We start from the raw sequence: 19786 nt of genomic DNA, 5'->3' as shown, positions 1-19786 counted from the left end.
CAAATATACACCACTAAGAACCAGTGTTTCAAGTTATCCTTCAGGTTTTTGAGACACTCTTGCAAGTAAATCAGTGGGGTTCTTAACACAATTGAGAGTATTTCATTATAAACAGTGCAAAAAATAAACAATGATGTAACATGAAGTAAAAGGGGAGGTAAGGTCTTTTGCTCACATTTTCTCTCACTCAATTCAATTTTTTATTTATATTAATGTAATTAATGAATTCTACAGTGACTTTTTAAAATTGATCGATCAATTACAAACAGGATTCTTTATTTTTTTATTTCTTGCAGTGAACTGAAAAGTAAGTGCTGTTGAATTGGTACAACATTGGTTGGGCCACAGTAAGAGAACTGCAGGGAATTTTGCTTATGCTAAAATGTGACATGAAAGGTTTCAGCAAACGGTGTGATTGAAATACAATATGACTGGATGAATTCTAAAACATTTTTATAATTGATCTTTTTGAAACTTGTACAATCCACTTGGCCAAAGGAAATTTGTTAGCTGAAAGAGGAGGGAGTCAACTTGTACAATGAGTACAGGCCACATATACATTTGGCATTGAAAAGATTATCTTGCATGTCATGTCTACTTATGTGCCATGATCTACTATAGAAATATACAAGGAAAGGGTACAAAAGTAGGATTAGAATAAGAAGCTCCAGTTGAAAAGTTCAGACCAGTGCAGGATTGATAGGATGTTGCCCATTTTCGGTTATGCAATTTCGATGGAGTTCTGAACCATGAGGTCTTATTAACAATATTTCTCTTAGTAGGACTTCTGAATAATGCAAATGCCATTCTACAAAGAGGTCCAGAGCTATAATTATTAAGCATCTTAATGTGCTAAAGATTGGATTTCACATGAGTACTTACCAACTACTGTTGCAATAATATTTTCTGAATAACACTGGAATCCCAATAACTGGCAGCATGAATTTGTAGGTTGTAAGCATGCCTGTCTTTATGAGGGCTTATCAATTTGAACTGGTGGTGAGTAGAGGGTTGAAAAATAAATGTTTTCTAGTCACGCCCTTCTAAGCTCAAGAAGTTTCATAACAATATTGGTGAAAGTCAAGGAAATAAATTGCATGCCTGTCTTAGGTCAGATAACATGTGACACAAACAGGCTCAAATGAGTATGGGGTAGAGAAAAGACAATGCTGAAATGAAATTAGTTTCTCATGCATTACATGGGAAATAGTTGCTTCTGAAATTCAAGAGTATCAATCCATTTTTATATATCAAGACAATAACAGATCTAATATTCTCCAGAATCAAAGAATTAAACCTCTCCTAGAAATATTAACAGATGTTTATAATTTCAGCACACTCCTACATACATTTGACTATCTGCAAATACATAAGAGATAATGCCTAGAACATTTCGGCCATTCACACCAGCAGGATCTTCCAGTCCCGCTGATGATGCATCCCCACCACAGGCTTCACGGTGGCAAGGGATGCACTGAATGGGAAACCCATTGACAGTGACAGGACCAGAAGATCCCACTGTCAGCTAATGGTGTGCCACCTCCTGCCGCTTGTTGCGGGGTAAATCCTGCCATTGTCTAGGGTCTGGTTTAACAACCATAAATGTTCCATTTAAGTGATGCGCTTCAGGGAAGCAAAGGTTTGCACTCTTTAAAACTGAAAAGCAAACCAAATGATGTTTGGGAAGTTTTATAAAATGCGACATACTTTTTAGTGGTACAAATCTTTGAGCCTGAAATTTATAAAGTTATAATTATCCTCTGATTGATTTCAGTACTTCATAATTATCTACAATCACCTGAGTTTGGCCATCTTAAAGACCAAGGCCACTTTAGCAGCTCAACATCACAATACTCAGGAGCAGAAAGAGGTTAGTTAGAATAGAAAACTGCTGAGATTCAAATTACAAATACATACAGGCCTAGTGGAAAGAAGATTCCTGAGGAGTCCCAGAGTCTTCATTAGTACATTCACATCTGAATCTGAGAGTAATCTGAAGAGTTGTTCTGTACTTAGTCCTCGCAAAATGTCTGTCTTTATCTTCTGATCAGCTTGAAAAGCCATATTCTAAAAAAAGAAAAATGATGATTTAAACACTATTTTGCCTGTCATCTCTCACTGGAACTATGATGTGCAGTACATCTTATATGGCCTGTTTCTTAAATCATTAAGACTTCCCCTTGATATATCCAAAACCTTGTGCACGAGAGATTACGCAGGTTCATGTGAGTGAATACAAGGAGGAAACAATGGGGTATGTACAATACATTCTTTGCCAGTTTCAAAAATAAAGTCCAAATTGTTATTTTTTTTAAAACAAATGTGTTTCGTGTCAATATACATCAGACAGTACATAGCACAAAAGTTATATTATATTGTGTAAAATATTGGTTTTATTTCACAACCTTTACAATATTCAGTAAGAGCATTATTAAACAGTGATTAAGTGCTGTAAAATAAATTATCCTGTAAAATGAGAGTGAATTTTTAAAATTTATTTTACAAGTTCCAGTGAAATGATTGCATGGTTGAGATCTCTATTGACATCACAAATAGATTTCAGTATTTCTTTACTTACAGTAGGAAATGGGAGCAAAATGGAAAAATCATTGGGCCTCCATATGCCACTACAAATCCAGTCAGTGCCATGTATCCTACCCCATTGTTGGTATATCACCATGAAGTCAAAAATGAATTTTAGCTGCCCAGAATCCATGGCTCCTGCTCACTTTTTGCCCTTCCATTGAGAGCTAGAGTGTGCTACTCCAAGCAAATAATCACAGTTGTCAAATTGAAACATTTACTGCCCCAACTCTCAATTATCCAACCAATTCACCATTGAATTCTTTCTACTTTTATCCCACGATTTCTATACAAAATGTCTCTAAATTGAAGTGCACAATATCTACAATATTACTCTCATCACCAACTTGATTAAGATCACAGATGAGTTTAGGTAACCATGACTTGACTTTCATGAGTCCACTTTTAATCGATCACATGCAAAACTGTCACTGAAGAGAACGGAGCCTTTTCTAAAACAGGTTGAGTTGGCTACATTACAGCAGATGGACCCCATCTCTAATGCAATGTTCAATGGCAGCAAGTGAAAAATCAAAATATTAAATTTCTCAATATTGTCTTACCATGTCTAAATAAGTGAGTACAATGAGGAAATAACACTCCAGCCGGTGCATACGGTCACAGCAGGTTATAATGACCAGTAGCACAGCATGGAGCAAGGTCACCTCATCATAGAAGAGTTGCAAGACTTATAATTATTTCCAGCTCAAAGTCTGAAAGCTAATTCTCATACACCTTATTTTGAAGGATTTTAAAAAAGAAATGACAATGTTCAGCATGGCATGAAACAGAACGTTGCAAGTGTTTTCAAACAGCTATGGAATTCTCATCAACAGGACAAGTCTCAAGAGATCCACATTCTCCATTTCATTATTGAACGCAAGCTAAATTCTGATGTTCCAATTTAAAACTGACAAGGTAATCCACACGTTGATAAATAAATCCAATCAACGTCATCCAATTCACTCACTTATGTTGTATAAAAAGCTATGCTAATCTTGTTAGACAGATTTGTCTACAAGTATACAGATTTCTGATCAGGGCACTCAAGTTTGAATCCAGTCTCAACCAACGTAGCCATTCATACTTTACTCCTGTCCCAAAAGATTTTCATATCAACTGGAATATCTGATAGAAAAAAAATGCTTGGGTTAGTGGACCCTTTATGCACCAGTCAAGCATTTATCCCAGTCAACAGGCTGCAATGCCACCTGTATTCATAGAAAGGCATGTGCACTGAATTATCTCATACACAGTATCAAATAATGAGGGTGGAGGTGAAGAAAGCAGAAAAGAGAAAAATAAAATAAGTTTGACTTTCTGGCACAGTTAATATTAAGTTATTTTGCCTGTCTCTATATACAGATTATGATTATTGTCTGCATCTGACTTATCCTTCACTCATATTTCAATCAGACTCTTTTTGGAGGAAGTCAGGAACGGAATGACCTGGAATCTTGAAGGTGACAGGACAAGTTGATAAAAGGCATACAGAATCATTTGTTTTATAGATAGAGTATAAATCAGAGTGAAAAGGTTAGACTAAATCATAGTCATAGAGGTTTACAGCATGGAAACAGGCCCTTCAGCCCAACTTGTCCATGCTGCCTTTTTTTAAACCCCTAAGCTAATCCCAATTGCCCACATTTGGCCCATATCCCTCTATACACATCTTACCCATGTAACTGTCTAAATGCTTTTTAAAAGACAAAATTGTACCTGCCTCTACTATCATCGCTGGCAGCTTGCTCCAGCCACTCATCCTCTGAAAAAATTTGCCCCTCTGGACACTTTTGTATCTCTCCCCTCTCACCTTAAATCTATGCCCTCTAGTTTTAGACTCCCCTACCTTTGGGAAAAGATATTGACTATCTAGCTGATCTATCCCCTTTATTATTTTATAGATCTCTATAAGATCATCCCTCAGCCTTCTACACTCCAGTGAAAAAAGTCCCAATCTATCCAGCCTCTCCTTATAACTCAAACCATCAAGTCCTGGGAGCATCCTAGTAAATCTTTTCTGCACTCTTTCTAGTTTAATAATATCCTTTCTATAATAGAACTGTACACAGTATTCCAAGTGTGGCCTTAACAATGTCTTGTACAACTTTAACAAGACGTCCCAACTCCTGTATTCAATGTTCTGACCGATGAAACCAAGCATGCCGAATGCCTTTGTCACCACTCTGTCCACCTGTGACTCCACTTTCAAGGAGCTATGAACATGTACCCCTAGATCTCTTTGTTCTGTAACTCTCCCCAATGCCCTACCAATAACTGAGTAAGTCCTGCCCTGGTTCAATCTACCAAAATGCATCACCTCGTATTTATCTAAATTAAACTCCATCTGCCATTCGTCAGCCCACTGGCCCAATTGATCAAATCCCACTGCAATCGGAAATGACCTTCTTCAATGCCCACGACGCCACCAATCTTGGTGTCATCTGCAAACTTACCAACCATGCCTCCTATATTCTCATCCAAATCATTAATATAAATGACAAATAACTGTGGACCCAGCACTGATCCCTGAGGCACACCGTTGGTCACAGGCCTCCAGTTTGAAAAACAATCCTCTACAACCACCCTCTGGCTTCTGTCAAGAAGCCAATTTTGTATCCATTTAGATACCTCACCCTGGATCCAGTGAGATTTAACCGTATGCAACAACCTACCATGCGGTACCTTGTCAAAGGCCTTGCTAAAGTTTATGTAGCCAACATCAACTGCACTGCCCTCATCTACCTTCTTTGTTACACCTTCAAAAAACGCAATCAAATTTGTGAGACATGATTTTCCACTCACAAAGCCATGCTGACCGTCCCCAATCAGTCCTTGCGTCTCTAAATACCTGTAGATCCTGTATCTCAAAATACCTTCCAACAACTTACCTACCACAGATGTGAGGCTCACTGGCCGGTAGTTCCCAGGCTTGTCCCTGCAGCCCTTTCTAAACTAAGACACAACTTTTGCCACCCTCAAATCTTCAGGTACCTCACCAGTGACTATCCATGATTCAAATATCTCTGCTAGAGGACCCGCAATTTCCTCCCTAGCATCCCAGTGTCCTGGGATACACTTCATCAGGTCCCGGGGATTTATCTACTTTGATGCGCTTTAAGACTTCCAGCACCTCTTTCTCTGTAATATGTACATTCCTCAAGACATGACTATTTATTTCCCCAAGTTCTCTAACATCCATGCTTTTCTCAACAGTAAATACTGATGAGAAATATTCATTTAGGATCTCACCCATCTCATGGATCTGCACATAGATGACCTTGTTGATCCTTAAGAGGCCCTACTCTCTCCCTTGTTACTCTTTTGCCCTTTATGTATTTGTAGAAGCTCTTTGGATTCTCCTTTGCCTTATCTGCCAAAACAATCTCGTGTCCCCTTTTGGCCCTCCTGATTTCTCTCTCAACTCTATTCCTATACCCCCTATACTCTTCAAAGCATTCACTTGATCCCAGCTGCCTATGCATGTCATGTGCCTCCTTCTTCTTCTTGACCAGGGCCTAAATATTCCGAGTCATCCAGGGTTCCCTACTTCAACCAGCCTTGCCCTTCACTCTAAGAGGAATGTGCTTACCTGAACCTTGGTTAACACACTTTTGAAAGCCTCCCACTTACCAGATGTCCCTTTGCCTTCCCACAGACTCCCCGAATTAACTTTTGAAAGTTCCTGTCTGATCCCATTAAAATTGGTTTTGCCCCAATTTAGAATTTTAACTTTTGGGCCACACCTATCATTCTCCTTAGTTATCTTAATACTAATAGAATTATGGTCACTGGTCCCAAAGTGATCCCTCACTAACACTTCTGTCACCTGCCCTTCCTTATTTCCCAACAGGAGGTCAAGTTTTGCCCCCTCTCTAGTCGGGCCATCCACATACTGAATGAGAAATTCCTCCTGAATACACAACGAATTTCTCTTCATCCAACCCTCTAATACTATGACTGTCCCAGTCGATGTTGGGAAAGTTAAAATCTCCTATTATTACCACCCTATTTTTCTTGGAGCTATCTGTAATCTCCTTACATATTTGCTCCTCAATTTCCCGCCGACTATTCGGGGGCCTTTAGTACAACCCTATCAAAGTGATTCCCCCCTTCTTACTTCTCAGTTCTACCCGTATAGACTCAGTGGCCAAACCCTCGACTATATCCCCTCTCAGTACTGCCGTGATATTTTCCCTAATCAAAAGTGCAACTCCCCCTCCTCTCTCAGTGCCAGTTAGGTTTAAATTGGAGTATATAGTATGTGTCCAATGCTGGGCACCACAATTTAGGAAAGATATCAAAGCTTCGAGTGCACGGAATATTTTATTTAGCAAAATTTGAGGGCCTTCCTTCAGTTATGTGGAGAGATTGGAGAAAAAGGGATTGTTCTCCTTACAGCAGATAAGGTCAAAGGGAGGTCTAATAGGTGTGTTCAATACTATGAAGGGGTTTTGATAAAGGAGAAACTGTTTCCAGCAGCCAAAGAATCAGAGATGGAAATTGCAGAAACGCTGAGTTTTCATCAATGCAGGATTGTAAAGTTTGAATTCAAATCACGGGAAAAGACGAGAACTATAATTTGTATGGGATAATCTACAATGAATGGATGAACAATAGAACTCAAAGCCAGGTTTCCTAACTTTATTTATTTTTCATTAATTCTTTCCATACATTTGGAGTACATTATGTCACCAATAATAAAGTTTGCACCAGAATCTACATACTTACCATTGAACTACAAAGTCAACCAACATTTCTATAAAAGTGCAACACCAGCCACGGTTCAGTTGGTAGCACTCTCTCCGAGGCAAAAAAAATATGGGTTCAAGTCCCACTAGATATTTGAACACAAAAACCTTGGCTGACACTCCAGCAAGAGATGGTGGCATTCTGCTAATGTCCTGGGCTAGTAATCTAGAGGTCCAGGCTGAAACTCTAGAGGCAATGGTTCCAATCACACTACAGTAGCTGGTGGAATTTAAATGTAATTAATAAATCTGGAAGTTAAAGCTAGTGTTATCATCAATTGTAAAAATCCATCTGGTTCACTGCTATTCCATTATGGAAGGAAATCTGCCATCCTTACTCAGTCTGGCCATCGACCCACAGTAATATGTTTGACTCTGAAATGGCATAGCAAATCACTCAGTTGAGGGACAATTTGGGATGTTCTGCCTTGCCAGAGATGCCCACAGCCCATGAAAGAACAAAAAGTACTGAAGGAGTGCTGCACAGTTGTAACTACTGCCCTTCAGATGAGGTAATAAACTGAGGCCCAATCTGTGCTTTCAGAAAGACGCAAAGGATCCCAAAGCACTATAATTGAAGAGCAGTAGGGGTTTAATCCTTGGCCAATATTTGTCCCTCTATATAAACATCACAAAAACAGATTATCTGGACATCATTACATTGCTGCTTGTGAAAGATTACTGTCTGCAAATGGCTGCTGTGTTTCACTAGAACAGTAACTACCCGTCAAACGTATATTGCATTAAAAGGCTTTGGGACGTCCTGAGATTGCAGCACACATACTAATCCTGAGGTACATTTTTTCCCTTCTACACATTTGAAAGCAAGAATCCACACTGCAACTGGGACAAATTTCTTTAGAGGTTTACCCTGATATAGACTGTCCAACAGAAACATAATGGCTCTTAAAGACTGAAGTGGATAAACTTGTAGAAGAAAAAGCATATCGGAAAATAAACTAGGTAAATAACTTTTTCAGAGGGTTGGCTACTGTGTTTTAATGTCTAACAATTGTGTGCAACATGATGCAAATTGGAGCTGTGTGTTAAATTAGCCTGAGGAACCATTTCTAAGTAAACAATTGAAAATGAAGATGTGAGAAAGGAATCAGTATCAAGACTTACAAACAACATTTAGCAGGAGATGTCAGGACCACAGTGATAATCCAAAGTTATATCAACTAATTAACAATTTAGGGTCCATGCTTAAAAACTTAAACAATTAGCAAAAATATGAAATGAAAATATATTTGCTGGTTTAAATGTAGTCTAATCAAATTAACTTTCTCTTGAACACATCAAATTATCCTATAGTTCAAATTATGCAATTTAAATTAAAAAGTATGTGCACTTTTTAAAGAATCAAAAGAATTTTAATTTCGGTTAACAAATAATTTGAAGTTGCATATTCCAATTAAAGGGGTTGGACTGCAGTTCCCCAACACAAAAAGCCTGATAATTAATCCAACTTTTTGGCACTTCATCGATTTAATCTATTTTGCCGGTTTGAGGATAATTATTAATTCAAACATCCAATTATTGTTTTGCCTGGAGTTCACTAATCATAATAAAGATGAAGGAGAAGCATTCTCCCAAAATTTCAATCCTAATAACTTCAGTGAATTTGGCTCCCAAGATGATTTACGGATTGAATACGTGATGTTGAACCACATACATCAGCAGCATACTTCTTGAATTAGCTAATGTAAAACAGTCGCGGAAGGATACCAAAGTTAGTTCCAGCAGTCTTGTACCAAGAAGGTGGAGAAAACAAAATCAGGCCATACGCACCATTGATCACTTATCCTCCAATGGCAACTAAGCACACATCGACATTGAGCGAGAAAAGGCAAAGGCATGGTCATGTTTACTCGAGTTGTCTGTCAACATTCATTGTCTGGGCTCACACATGCAGAATGGTCACTTGAATTAAGTACTTGAGGGCTATCAGCACACGCCATCAAAAGCACATCCTCATCGATACCCACTCTCAGATGCTCAGTTTGGGTTCTGCCAGGAGTACTCCAGTCCAGACATTAGAGCCTTATTCCAAAAATTGAGAAAAGAGCTGGATTCCAGAGGTGAGTTGAGAGTGATGTCTTTGACATCAAAGCAGCATTTGACTGAGTGTGGTACCAATTAGCCAGAGCAAAATTGAAGGCAATGAAAATCAGGGGAAAGCTCTCCACTGACCAGAGTCATAACTAGCACAAAGCAAGGAAGCCAGCAGGTCAGCTCCAAGTGCATCATTGCAGGAATTCCTGAGGGTAGGGTTCTAGACCCAACCATCTTTAGTTGCTTCATTAATGACCCTTCCTCTGTCAAAAGGTCAGAAGCAGGGATGTTCACTGTTGACAACATTGCTTTCCGTTCCATATGCAACTCAAGTAATGAAGCAGTCTGCGCCCACATGTAGCAAGATCTGGACAACATTTAGGTTTGGGCTGATAAATGGCAAGTAATGTTCACTCCACAGATGTGCCAGGGAACAAACATTTCCAATAAGAGAGAATCTGACCTCCTCACCCTGACATTCAATAGTATTACCGTAACTGAATTCCACACAATCAACACTTTGTAAGGTCACCATTGACCAGAACCTTAACTGGATGAGCCACACAAATACTGTGGCTACAAGAGCCAATCAAAGGCTGGATAGTCTTCAGTGAGTAACTCAACCCCTGACACTGCAAAGGCTGTGCATCATCTACCAAGGCATCTGACTGGATAAATGCAGCCGATACTCAAAAAGCTCAACATCATCCAGGACAAAGCACCCCACTTGACTGGCACCCCAATCCACCATCTTAAACATTCTCTCCCTCTACCAGTGGTGCACCGTGGCTGCTGTGTGTATCATATGCAAGATGCACAGCAGCATTTCAACAAGGCTTCTTCAACAGCACCTTCTGAGGATGCCAGCCGAGAAGAACAAGAGAAACTGGTGCATGGGGATGCTACCACATGCAAGCTCCATACTAAGTCACATACCATCCTGACGTGGAAATACATCAGTGTTCCGTCATTGTTGCTGGGTCAAAATCCTGAGACCCCCTACCTAACAGCACTGTGGGTCTACTTACAGCACATGGACTGCAGTGGTTCAAGCAGAAAGCTCACCACCACCCTCTCAGGGGAAATTAGGGATGGAATATAAATGCTGGCATCCCACTGATGCCCTCAAACCATGAATGCATAAAAACAAACTTCAGTGCAAATCTTTGACCAAGTGTTTATTCACCCTTGACTAATCTCTTTGGCTTGGTATCTTGTTTTCATGTATCAAGCATCCTTTGACTTTTCGACATTAAAGATGTTATATAAATGTTAATTATAAATGTTAATGCTGTTAATTCAGCCCCCCCACCACCACCCTTTAGAAAAGGGATGGGGACGAATACAGAAAAGAATAATACATTTAATGGACTGATTGGTAAGGGAGTCCATTAAGCATTTTAATTTAATCACAACTTTTTTTGGTAACATTCCTACACTTAAATGTTGAGCATGTTTTCTACCAAATCTCAAAATAATTTTTAATATTACCCATCAAAAATTCGTCACACACAGAAAAAGCTTAGAACTGACTACTCGGAGCAACTTAAATAGTCAAATAATTCTACTTATGCAGAGGCTGTGTCTGCATCCATTGGTACAGGAAATAAACTTTGCAACAAATTGGAAAAAGCAAGACCTGTGTACATCCAAATAGATCTTCAATTGAAGCCTGTGGAATGGTAAACAATTAAAAAGCTCTTGAACCATTTTCTAAAACAGCCTGAGATTGTTTGTAGGAAATAAATAATTTAAATAACACAATATGATTAGCCTTATTATGAAAGGTTCTTACCATTAAAGCCCATATCCCATTAACTCTGAGGGCTGGATTTTCACTCTGAGTCAAGTTGCACAATAACTCTACAGCTCCTGACTCCAAGATAGGCTGGAACATACAAGATTATGACTTTTTTTTTATACACTTAATTTATTAGAAAAAAGGATAATCATCTTTTCCCGAAAGTTTAGAATCTGATAAATTGATATAAAAAGCTAACCAAAATTATGCATCATCTTGACACTTAGCATTTTAACAGCCACACCACTTACAACTTTGGTTTTCCAATCATCTTTCATAGAACATAGAACATAGAACAGTACAGCACAGAACAGGCCCTTCGGCCCACGATGTTGTGCCGAGCTTTATCTGAAACCAAGATCAAGCTATCCCACTCCCTATCATCCTGGTGTGCTCCATGTGCCTATCCAATAACCGCTTAAATGTTTCTAAAGTGTCTGACTCCACTATCACTGCAGGCAGTCCATTCCACACCCCAACCACTCTCTGCGTAAAGAACCTACCTCCGATATCCGTCCTGTATCTCCCACCACGAACCCTATAGTTATGCCCCCTTGTAATAGCTCCATCCACCCGAGGAAATAGTCTTTGAACGTTCACTCTATCTATCCCCTTCATCATTTTATACACCTCTATTAAGTCTCCCCTCAGCCTCCTCCGCTCCAGAGAGAACAGCCCTAGCTCCCTCAACCTTTCCTCATATGACCTACCCTCCAAACCAGGCAGCATCCTGGTAAATCTCCTCTGCACTCTTTCCAGAGCTTCCACATCCTTCTTATAGTGAGGTGACCAGAACTGCACACAATATTCCAAATGTGGTCTCACCAAGGTCCTGTACAGTTGCAGCATAACCCCACGGCTCTTAAACTCCAACCCCCTGTTAATAAAAGCTAACACACTATAGGCCTTCTTCGAGTAAATTTGTGTTGCAATTTAGTGGCATTTAAAAAAAATGAATAGTATAAGAATATTATTTTAAATCTTATAGTGGCCTAATTAATATATGAAACAAATTAATGACAACATATTTCAGCATTCACCAGAAAACATTCGGGTGTATTTAATAATTAATACCAACAGCAGTGGCAGTTATATGCCCATTCATTTGATAAAGGCGAACCTCTTTGCTTGGGGAGAATTCAAGGAGAAGATTGCACAATGTTGATGACGCCACTACAAGGACCTCATCAGGAGCATTTTGTAATAACTGAAAAATAAAAAGACAAGAAACAGGTATGTTTGTCAACTGCTTAGTATTCTCCAACATGCTTTAGCAAGCAAAGCACTCCAGTGAAAAATGACGGTGGATGTTTTCTACATTACACTACAAAAGCACTTCATTAGCTGTGAATCACTTTCCTGCATTAAATTTCATCATATCACTTATTCACTAACCTGTCCCTTCTGAATGCTATAACTATCCTCACAATTGATAATACTTCCAAGTTTTGTGTTATCTGCAAATTTTAAAGTGGTGCCTGTACATTCAAATCTAGGTCATTAATGTACATCAAGAAAAGATATAATCCTAGTACTGACTCCTGGGGAACCCACCTGTACAACATCCTCTTGTCTGAAAAACAACCACTTACCACTACTGTTTCCTGCCACTCAGCCAACTTTGTATCTAGTTGACACTGCCCACTTTATTCCATGAGCTTCAACTTTTCTGATAAGCCTGAATGCAACATTTATCAAATGCCTCTTGGAAGGCTATGTACACGCCAGTTACATTACCTTTACCAACCTCTTCATACCCTCATCAAAAATTTCAACCAAGTTAGTTAAGCACAACTTGGCTTGGACAAATTCATTCTGAATTTCCTTATTTAATTTGCACCTGCCCAAGTGAATGTTAATTTTGTTGAAGATCACTATTTCTAAAAGCTTTCCCACCATCAAGTTTAAAGTGACTTTCCAAATTCGTGGCACCAACCCTGTATCTAAAGAGGACTGGAAGATTATGAGTGGTACCTCAGTAATTTCACCTTTAGTTCCTTCAAAATTCCTTGGATGCATTCAATCTGGTCCTGGTGACTTATCAACTTTAAGTACAGTCAGCCTTTCTAATACCACCTTTCAAATTCTAGCCCATCCAGTATCTCAACTACACCCTCTTTCACTATGACCCGAGTAGCATCATCTTCTTCGCTAAAGGAAGTTATAAAATATTCGGTTGTTGCCTCATCAAGCCTTTTGCCACCTTGTGTAGATCCCCCTTTTGTCCCTAATTTCTCCACCCTCCTCTTACTATCCTTTTATCATTTATATGCCTATAATTGTGAAAGCTTCTATTATAAATAGGCATCCTTTCTTTGTCAAATGATTTAAACTGTACAAAATATAAAATGTTATATACCAAGGCATTAAGTATTAAATAATGAATTAGAACAGAAAATTGCTCATCCAATAGCAGAACTGAAATAGAACTGGCTCCTCTTGGGATTGGACCACTTGTTTAATGATCACTATACAGCAACGATAACGGTTACGCATCACCACAAGCCATGTGGACCACAAGATTGACAACTGAACGTACAGTCACATAATACAAACGTAACCATTGTTTTCTACTCGGGCCTCTGAAGAACCCTTAGTATGAGAAGGAAAAAGATGTACAAAACTTTCCATATTAGGTAACAAGTGGCCCTCTCTCCTCGATGCTCCGGTAAAGTCTTGGTAGCCCAATGTTCATAAAGCTCAGCAAAGATCCATCTGAGTAGCTTCATTTCTTAGACAACATTCGAGAGGCAGAAACGTACGTCTGCTTGGGTGTCCATTATTAAAATGCCGAGTGTATCCAAAGTGTTGGACAGGAATTTCAATGACACCAGTATCAAATTTACATGACAGGAAGACAGTGGGTATTACTGCATCTTATTCAGTACATACCTATAGACCCAGATTTTGCATTCAGCAATGAAGGTCACCGCTAACTTCGAAAAAGGCTACACAGAAAGATTTAGCGATCTCTGTGGGAGAGTTTCCCCTTTCCCCATAGTAGTTTCAGTCCAACAATAAGTGAAATAGATGTCTTGGCATGCAGCAGCAGTGATCTTAGCAAACAAGTACGCAAGCACAGAGGCGGACTTACAATGAAACACACCCTGCCTAGGACGGGGCCCCACAAATGGGGGGGCAGGGGGTCTATGCTGCCTGTGGGGGCTCCAATCAGACCCTGATAGCTCTGTAATCAGTAGGCAACGCAAAGCAACATCAGGCTCTGAATTTTAAGTCCCCTTAGAGCAGGAAACCACTGATCCAAAGTCGCTGAGGTGACTTTGTTCCGGGCAGGTCTTTTTCCATGACGATTTTAAATAACAGTTGTGTTATTCATGTTGAAATCTAAAGCAATCGTTTAGACTGGGCTTTGAGTTAAAAAAAACTGAATTATGAATTTCCATCCCTTAAAGCCTGAGGATAGAGAAGTTGCAGCGGAAGAGCGAGTGCAGCATGTCCCACGCGGCCCCCTGCAGGCTCTCGGCATACTGTGGGTAAAGAGTCTGCCACCTGGGCTTGTAAAGGCAGAAGACCATGGGATGTTGGCTGAAGAGCTCGAAATAAGGCTAGAGGTACTGACCCCATTCTGTATCTTAGAAGTTTTTTGAAGTTTATTTATTAGCATCGCAAGTAGGCTTACATTAACGCAGCAATTACATTACTGCAACATGTATGAGATTAAATGGCATTTGGGGTTCTGTCTTGTTGGGAACATGGTTAAAAACCCCACAAGAAGTGGTTTTGTACACGCGTCATGGGCACGCACACGCCTGTGTGCGCGTGTCTGTGCGCACGTGTGCCTGCGTGTATTCTCGAAGTTGTTTTGAAAGTTGCAGATGGTACTTCCAACCCAACTCTCATCATCTAAATTACATTTGAGCAGAGTGTATATTGGCTTATTTCAGTTTGTGTTGCTGTTGGCAAAATCGCCAATGCTGTGGTGTATTGCCGGTTTTCCAACACAATTCAGATGGTATTGCTCAGATCTGGTCTATGCTGCTTTTTTTAAACTTAAATTGAAAATTGGTTGTATTCTGTTGGTGTGAAAAAAGTCAAATATAAACATATCCAGTGTCTGGAACAGGCATTCTGTTAGTCACCAGTTTACTGTTAAATTGCAGTATTTTGTGCAGTAATCTTTCAGAAATAAAGTTAGTCATTTTGTGCTATACCAAAGGAAACATCTGTTTAAAAATCAGTGCGGTTATTCAGTTCTGAATCTGAGCAACTCCCTAGATGTATTATAGTTTTGAACAATCATGCACTATAACATTGGGCAACATGACTTGATCTGAGCCATCAGAAACAGTGGGTCAGTCCAGGTCAATGCGATTATCTAAATGACAGGTGTTCTTTAGCCTTCAACATGACCCTTCCCTTGTAGTGGTCTATACAGAGGCACCAAACTAAATCCATATCAGAGTCACTGAATCGAGGCGCTCTTCAGGGAAAGAAACTGCATCACTGTACAAGTGGACCAACATTGAGATTACAACCAATTCAGGTAAGTTTCCCCATTCAGGTAAATTTGGAGTGATTGTTGTTCAGAGCTGCCCCAGTCAATGTTAAAAATTTGAGTTTCAGCTTTTTCTTCCTGCTTAATTAAGGCCGACAAAGAGATCGTGTGCTCAATAATGGACAGATTGTCAGTGACAATGAATATAATATACCCAGATCTTGATGGCACCCACTCAAAATTACAGCTTGCTCTCTTTCATTACTGCAATTCGCTTGTCTATAACTTAATAAAGTTAATAAAATCGCTTGTTAAAAACTCTATAAATTCAAATCCTTTCTGACTTCCCCACATTGTTTCTAAGGAAGGTGGGATCAAACGAGATGGGGGGGGGCACTGCCAAATAAATAGACCTGGCCTTTTCTTTTGGCTTTGGGACCTGTGCTCATTGTTAGGAGGTGGAAAGAGAAACACTGTTCAAAGCCATGACACGTAAATAGAGCGCCAACCACCTTGAAAAGTGTGTGAATGGGCAGTAAGAAACACTAATCTGTCCCACCATACACTGAGGCTGGTAAACATACATACACAGTGGTAGTCAATGCCTCCTCACTAAATTAGTTTTGGGAAGGGAGAAAACAAGATCAAACCATAAATCTTATGATTGGAAATGGTATTGCACCGTTTAATTACTGACGTGTGCAACATCCAATTTGGGAACTGCTGAAAGCTGCTTTTTTTTTTTTGGTCACATTTTGCACTTCTACATCTGGAGATGCTGCAGTAGATGAATGTGGTCGCTGTAGGTGTTTCTGCTCAGAGGGGCTCGGTTAGACATAAATTGCAGAAACCTTTGAGATGTGTTTAGATCTTCTTGCAGCCCATCTAGTCGCACTGATACGAGCGTAAAGAGTACATAGGAGGAAGGGACAGAGATTGAGAGGATTGCGTGTCTGAGGGAGAGTTTGAGTGTACATGTGTGGGAGATATTAGAGTGCGAGAGTGACTGAGTGTGTGCACAGAAGCTCAGTTGATTGTGGTGTAGTATGTACAAACACTGCATCAAGTGCTGGATTGAAATTGATTTTTAAAAAGAGCGAAACTCTGAGCCAACAATGCAGTCAGCCAGGTAATAATGTGATTAAACAGGTCGTCCTTGCTTTCAATTTCATACGCAAGCGATTAAAGCTTACTTTAAGTTCAAATTGACCTGTAATGCTAAAGTGCACCTTAGTGCAAGGGTGAATAGAAAGAGCAGCATTTTGGCTTATATATCAGACTGATTCTCAATATGATCACAGTTGATTATGTAACTGAGTTGAAAGGTCAGGAAATACTATGTTAACAGACAAGTAATAAAAAGGATGAATTTAAAACCGTCTACATACAGGCTGCACTTCGTGTGGGATCACAATGTCATTTTAAACTAGCACTTACTGTTCGAAGAACTGGCGTGTTTGGTCAATGTTGTTTCTTTTTTACAAGATTAAAAACCTTCAAGAGCATTTACTGAATTCTCCTTTAATATTCTGGCATAATTTACTCACACCGGGATGAACATTGGTAAGACCAATAACTACTCAGCATTTATAAATCAAACATCATTGGGAGGATGCACCTTGGCAACACTGGGGGCTCCAGAAATGAAGATGAGCGTGGGATCGCACAAAGTGCAAGTCTGCCTATGGGCAGTCAACCAACCAAATTGAAGTATTCGCAAACAGCAAATTAGGACGTGAAAAGCATGGAAATTCCGCCACTTTTAATTTAAATTTTCACAAAGTGAAATAAATGTTGGGTTATTATGATAAGAAACAGAAGTGCTTGGTGGAGGAAACATTTGAAAAAAAGAAATACTGTTTTTCAAAAGATATGGAATTTTTAACCACCATTGTACAGAAGTTCGGCATTTCATTAATTCAAAACTACCTTGAGGCTAGTAAGCATGTACTTTTAAAAAAAAATTATTCATGGAATGTGGGCTTCACAGGCTAGGTCAGCATTTATTGCCCATTGCTAATTGTCCTGGAGATAGTGGTGAGCTGCCTTCTTGAACCACTGCAGTCCCCGTGGTGTAGAAACACTTAGAGTACTGTTACGGAGGGACTTTCAGGATTTTGACCCAGCAACAATAAAGGAACGGCAATATATTTCCAAGTACGGGTGGTGAATGTCTTGGAGGGGAACTTCCAGGTGTTGGTGTTCCCATGTATCCGCTGCCCTTGTCCTTCTAGATGGCAGTGGTCGTGGGTTTGGAAAGTGCTGTCTAAGAAATCGTGGTGAGTTCCTGAAGGGTATCTTGTTGACGGTACATATTGTACATTGGTAGAGAGGGTGAATGTTTGTGGATTGGGTGCCAATCAAGGAGATTGGGTGACTGTGTTGCGCAACACCTACGCTGAGTCCGCAAGCATAACCCCGATCTGCCCGTCACTTGCCATATCAACTCACCACCTCACATAGGTTTCCTTGCCTGTTGCAATGTACCAGTGAAGGCCAACACAAACTGGAGGAACAACGCCTTATCTTCTGATTAGGCCCTTTATAGCCTTCTGCTCTTAACATTCGAGTTCAACAACTTCAGACCATGAACTCTCTTCTCCATCTTGACCCTCATTTAAATACGTTTTTTTGTCCCAATGAAAATTCCCCTTCCCCACAGGGCCTGGTTCTTAAATTTTTGCTTTTACAAACGCTGACCCTTATTCTGCTATTAACACATTCTGCTACCTTACATTTATGCCCCTATCAGCACCTCCTTTAGTCTTTAACACTCCCATTAACAACACTCCCTTTGTCTTGTGCACATGACATCTTTGTCAAATCTCTCCTGAGCTTCCCACCTACCCCGACCTATTTTCTCCACCTGCTCCACCATCCATACAACATAAAATCTATCGCGTTGCTCTCTCTCTCTAGCTCTGAAAAGTCAGATCAACTCAAAACAGATGCTTCCAGACCTGCATTTTCCAGCATTTTCTGTTTTTATGCTAATCAAGAACGTTGCTGTATGTTGGATGGTATCGAGTCTCTTGATTGCTGTTGGAGCTGCCCTCATCTTGGTAAGGGGAGAGTTCCTGCCTTGCGACTTGGAGATGGTGGACAGGCTTTGGGAGGCAGGATCTGAGTTACTTGCCACAGGATTCCTAGCCTTTGACCTGCTCATAGCCACAATATTTATATTGTTAGTCCAGTTCAGTTTCTGGTCAACATCCTGGTGGTCGTCGACACCATCCAACATACAGCAATGCTCTTGGTTAGCGTAAAACAGAAAATGCTGGAAAAGGTCTGGAAACATCTGTTTTGAGTCAATATGACTTTTCAGGGCTAGAGAGAGAGAGAGAGCAATATGATAGGTGTTATGTTGCCACCAGAATGTTGAAAGCAGTAATTATGTAATCCACCTTAAAATCCTGTTACGCCTCATTCAAAAGGTGCAATATTTTCAAGGATTTTTACAGCGAAACTAACAATGGCAGAGTTGAAACTTCTGTCAATTCATAGTTTACAAGGGAGATAGCAATCTGAGAGGCAATCTCTATAGTACACACTATAGAAAAACTTGGACTCACTGACAGCAACATCTGAATTTATGCATTATTCTCCACTGCCTAACTCCCAAAGTTACTGTCAGTTTCAACAACGTAACATGTGCAATGCTGACAGTTACACCATCACGCCCATTGAAAATGCAGGTATTTCATATCTTCTAATGAACAAAATAGTGATGACCCGGGATTACTGGTCCATTATCACTATGCACCATCTCCCCCTATTCTTGCAAACGATAAATGAGCTCAGATAGGATAGGGAGGGCAAACAAAAGCCTGAAGGGAGAGTAGGATGAAGCAGATAACGAACATAATAGTACAAAGGAGAATACGAAAGGTGCAGGAAAGTGAAAAAGGAAATAAGATAAGCAAAGAAACAGTCTAAGAATAGTTTGGTGGCTAATATCAAAAGGAAATCCAAAAGATCTTCTAGAGACATATTAACAGTAAACGGGTTGACAGAGGAGCAGTAAAGCTGCTTTGGGACCAAAATGGAGATCTATTGGTGGAGGCAGTAGGCATGTTTGAGGTACTAAATGAAATTTTGCTCATTTGGGAAAGAGGACTTCCAAAGCTCTGGTAAACGAGG

The 19786-nt window shown here is 39.8% G+C and overlaps 1 protein-coding gene across 16 annotated transcripts in view; it reads right to left on the bottom strand.

Annotated features, from left to right (window-relative positions):
- Positions 1 to 19786, bottom strand: part of armc8 (armadillo repeat containing 8) — a 107003-nt gene that overhangs the window by 24927 nt on the left and 62290 nt on the right. For all 16 annotated transcript variants that reach the window (XR_013499562.1, XR_013499563.1, XR_013499561.1 and 13 more), the window contains 3 exons: positions 12311 to 12397; positions 11185 to 11277; positions 1918 to 2067 (listed from right to left, as the gene is read on the bottom strand). Coding sequence is in view for 13 of the 16 variants with exons in the window: in XM_078228773.1 (XP_078084899.1) it covers positions 1918 to 2067; positions 11185 to 11277; positions 12311 to 12397 (330 nt within the window). In the remaining 3 variants the exon portion in view is untranslated. The remainder of the gene's footprint in view (positions 1 to 1917; positions 2068 to 11184; positions 11278 to 12310; positions 12398 to 19786) is intronic.

Source organism: Mustelus asterias, chromosome 14 (genome assembly GCF_964213995.1).
Source record: "Mustelus asterias chromosome 14, sMusAst1.hap1.1, whole genome shotgun sequence".
Lineage (NCBI taxonomy): Eukaryota > Metazoa > Chordata > Chondrichthyes > Carcharhiniformes > Triakidae > Mustelus > Mustelus asterias.
This window is presented reverse-complemented; position numbering and strand designations above follow the sequence as displayed.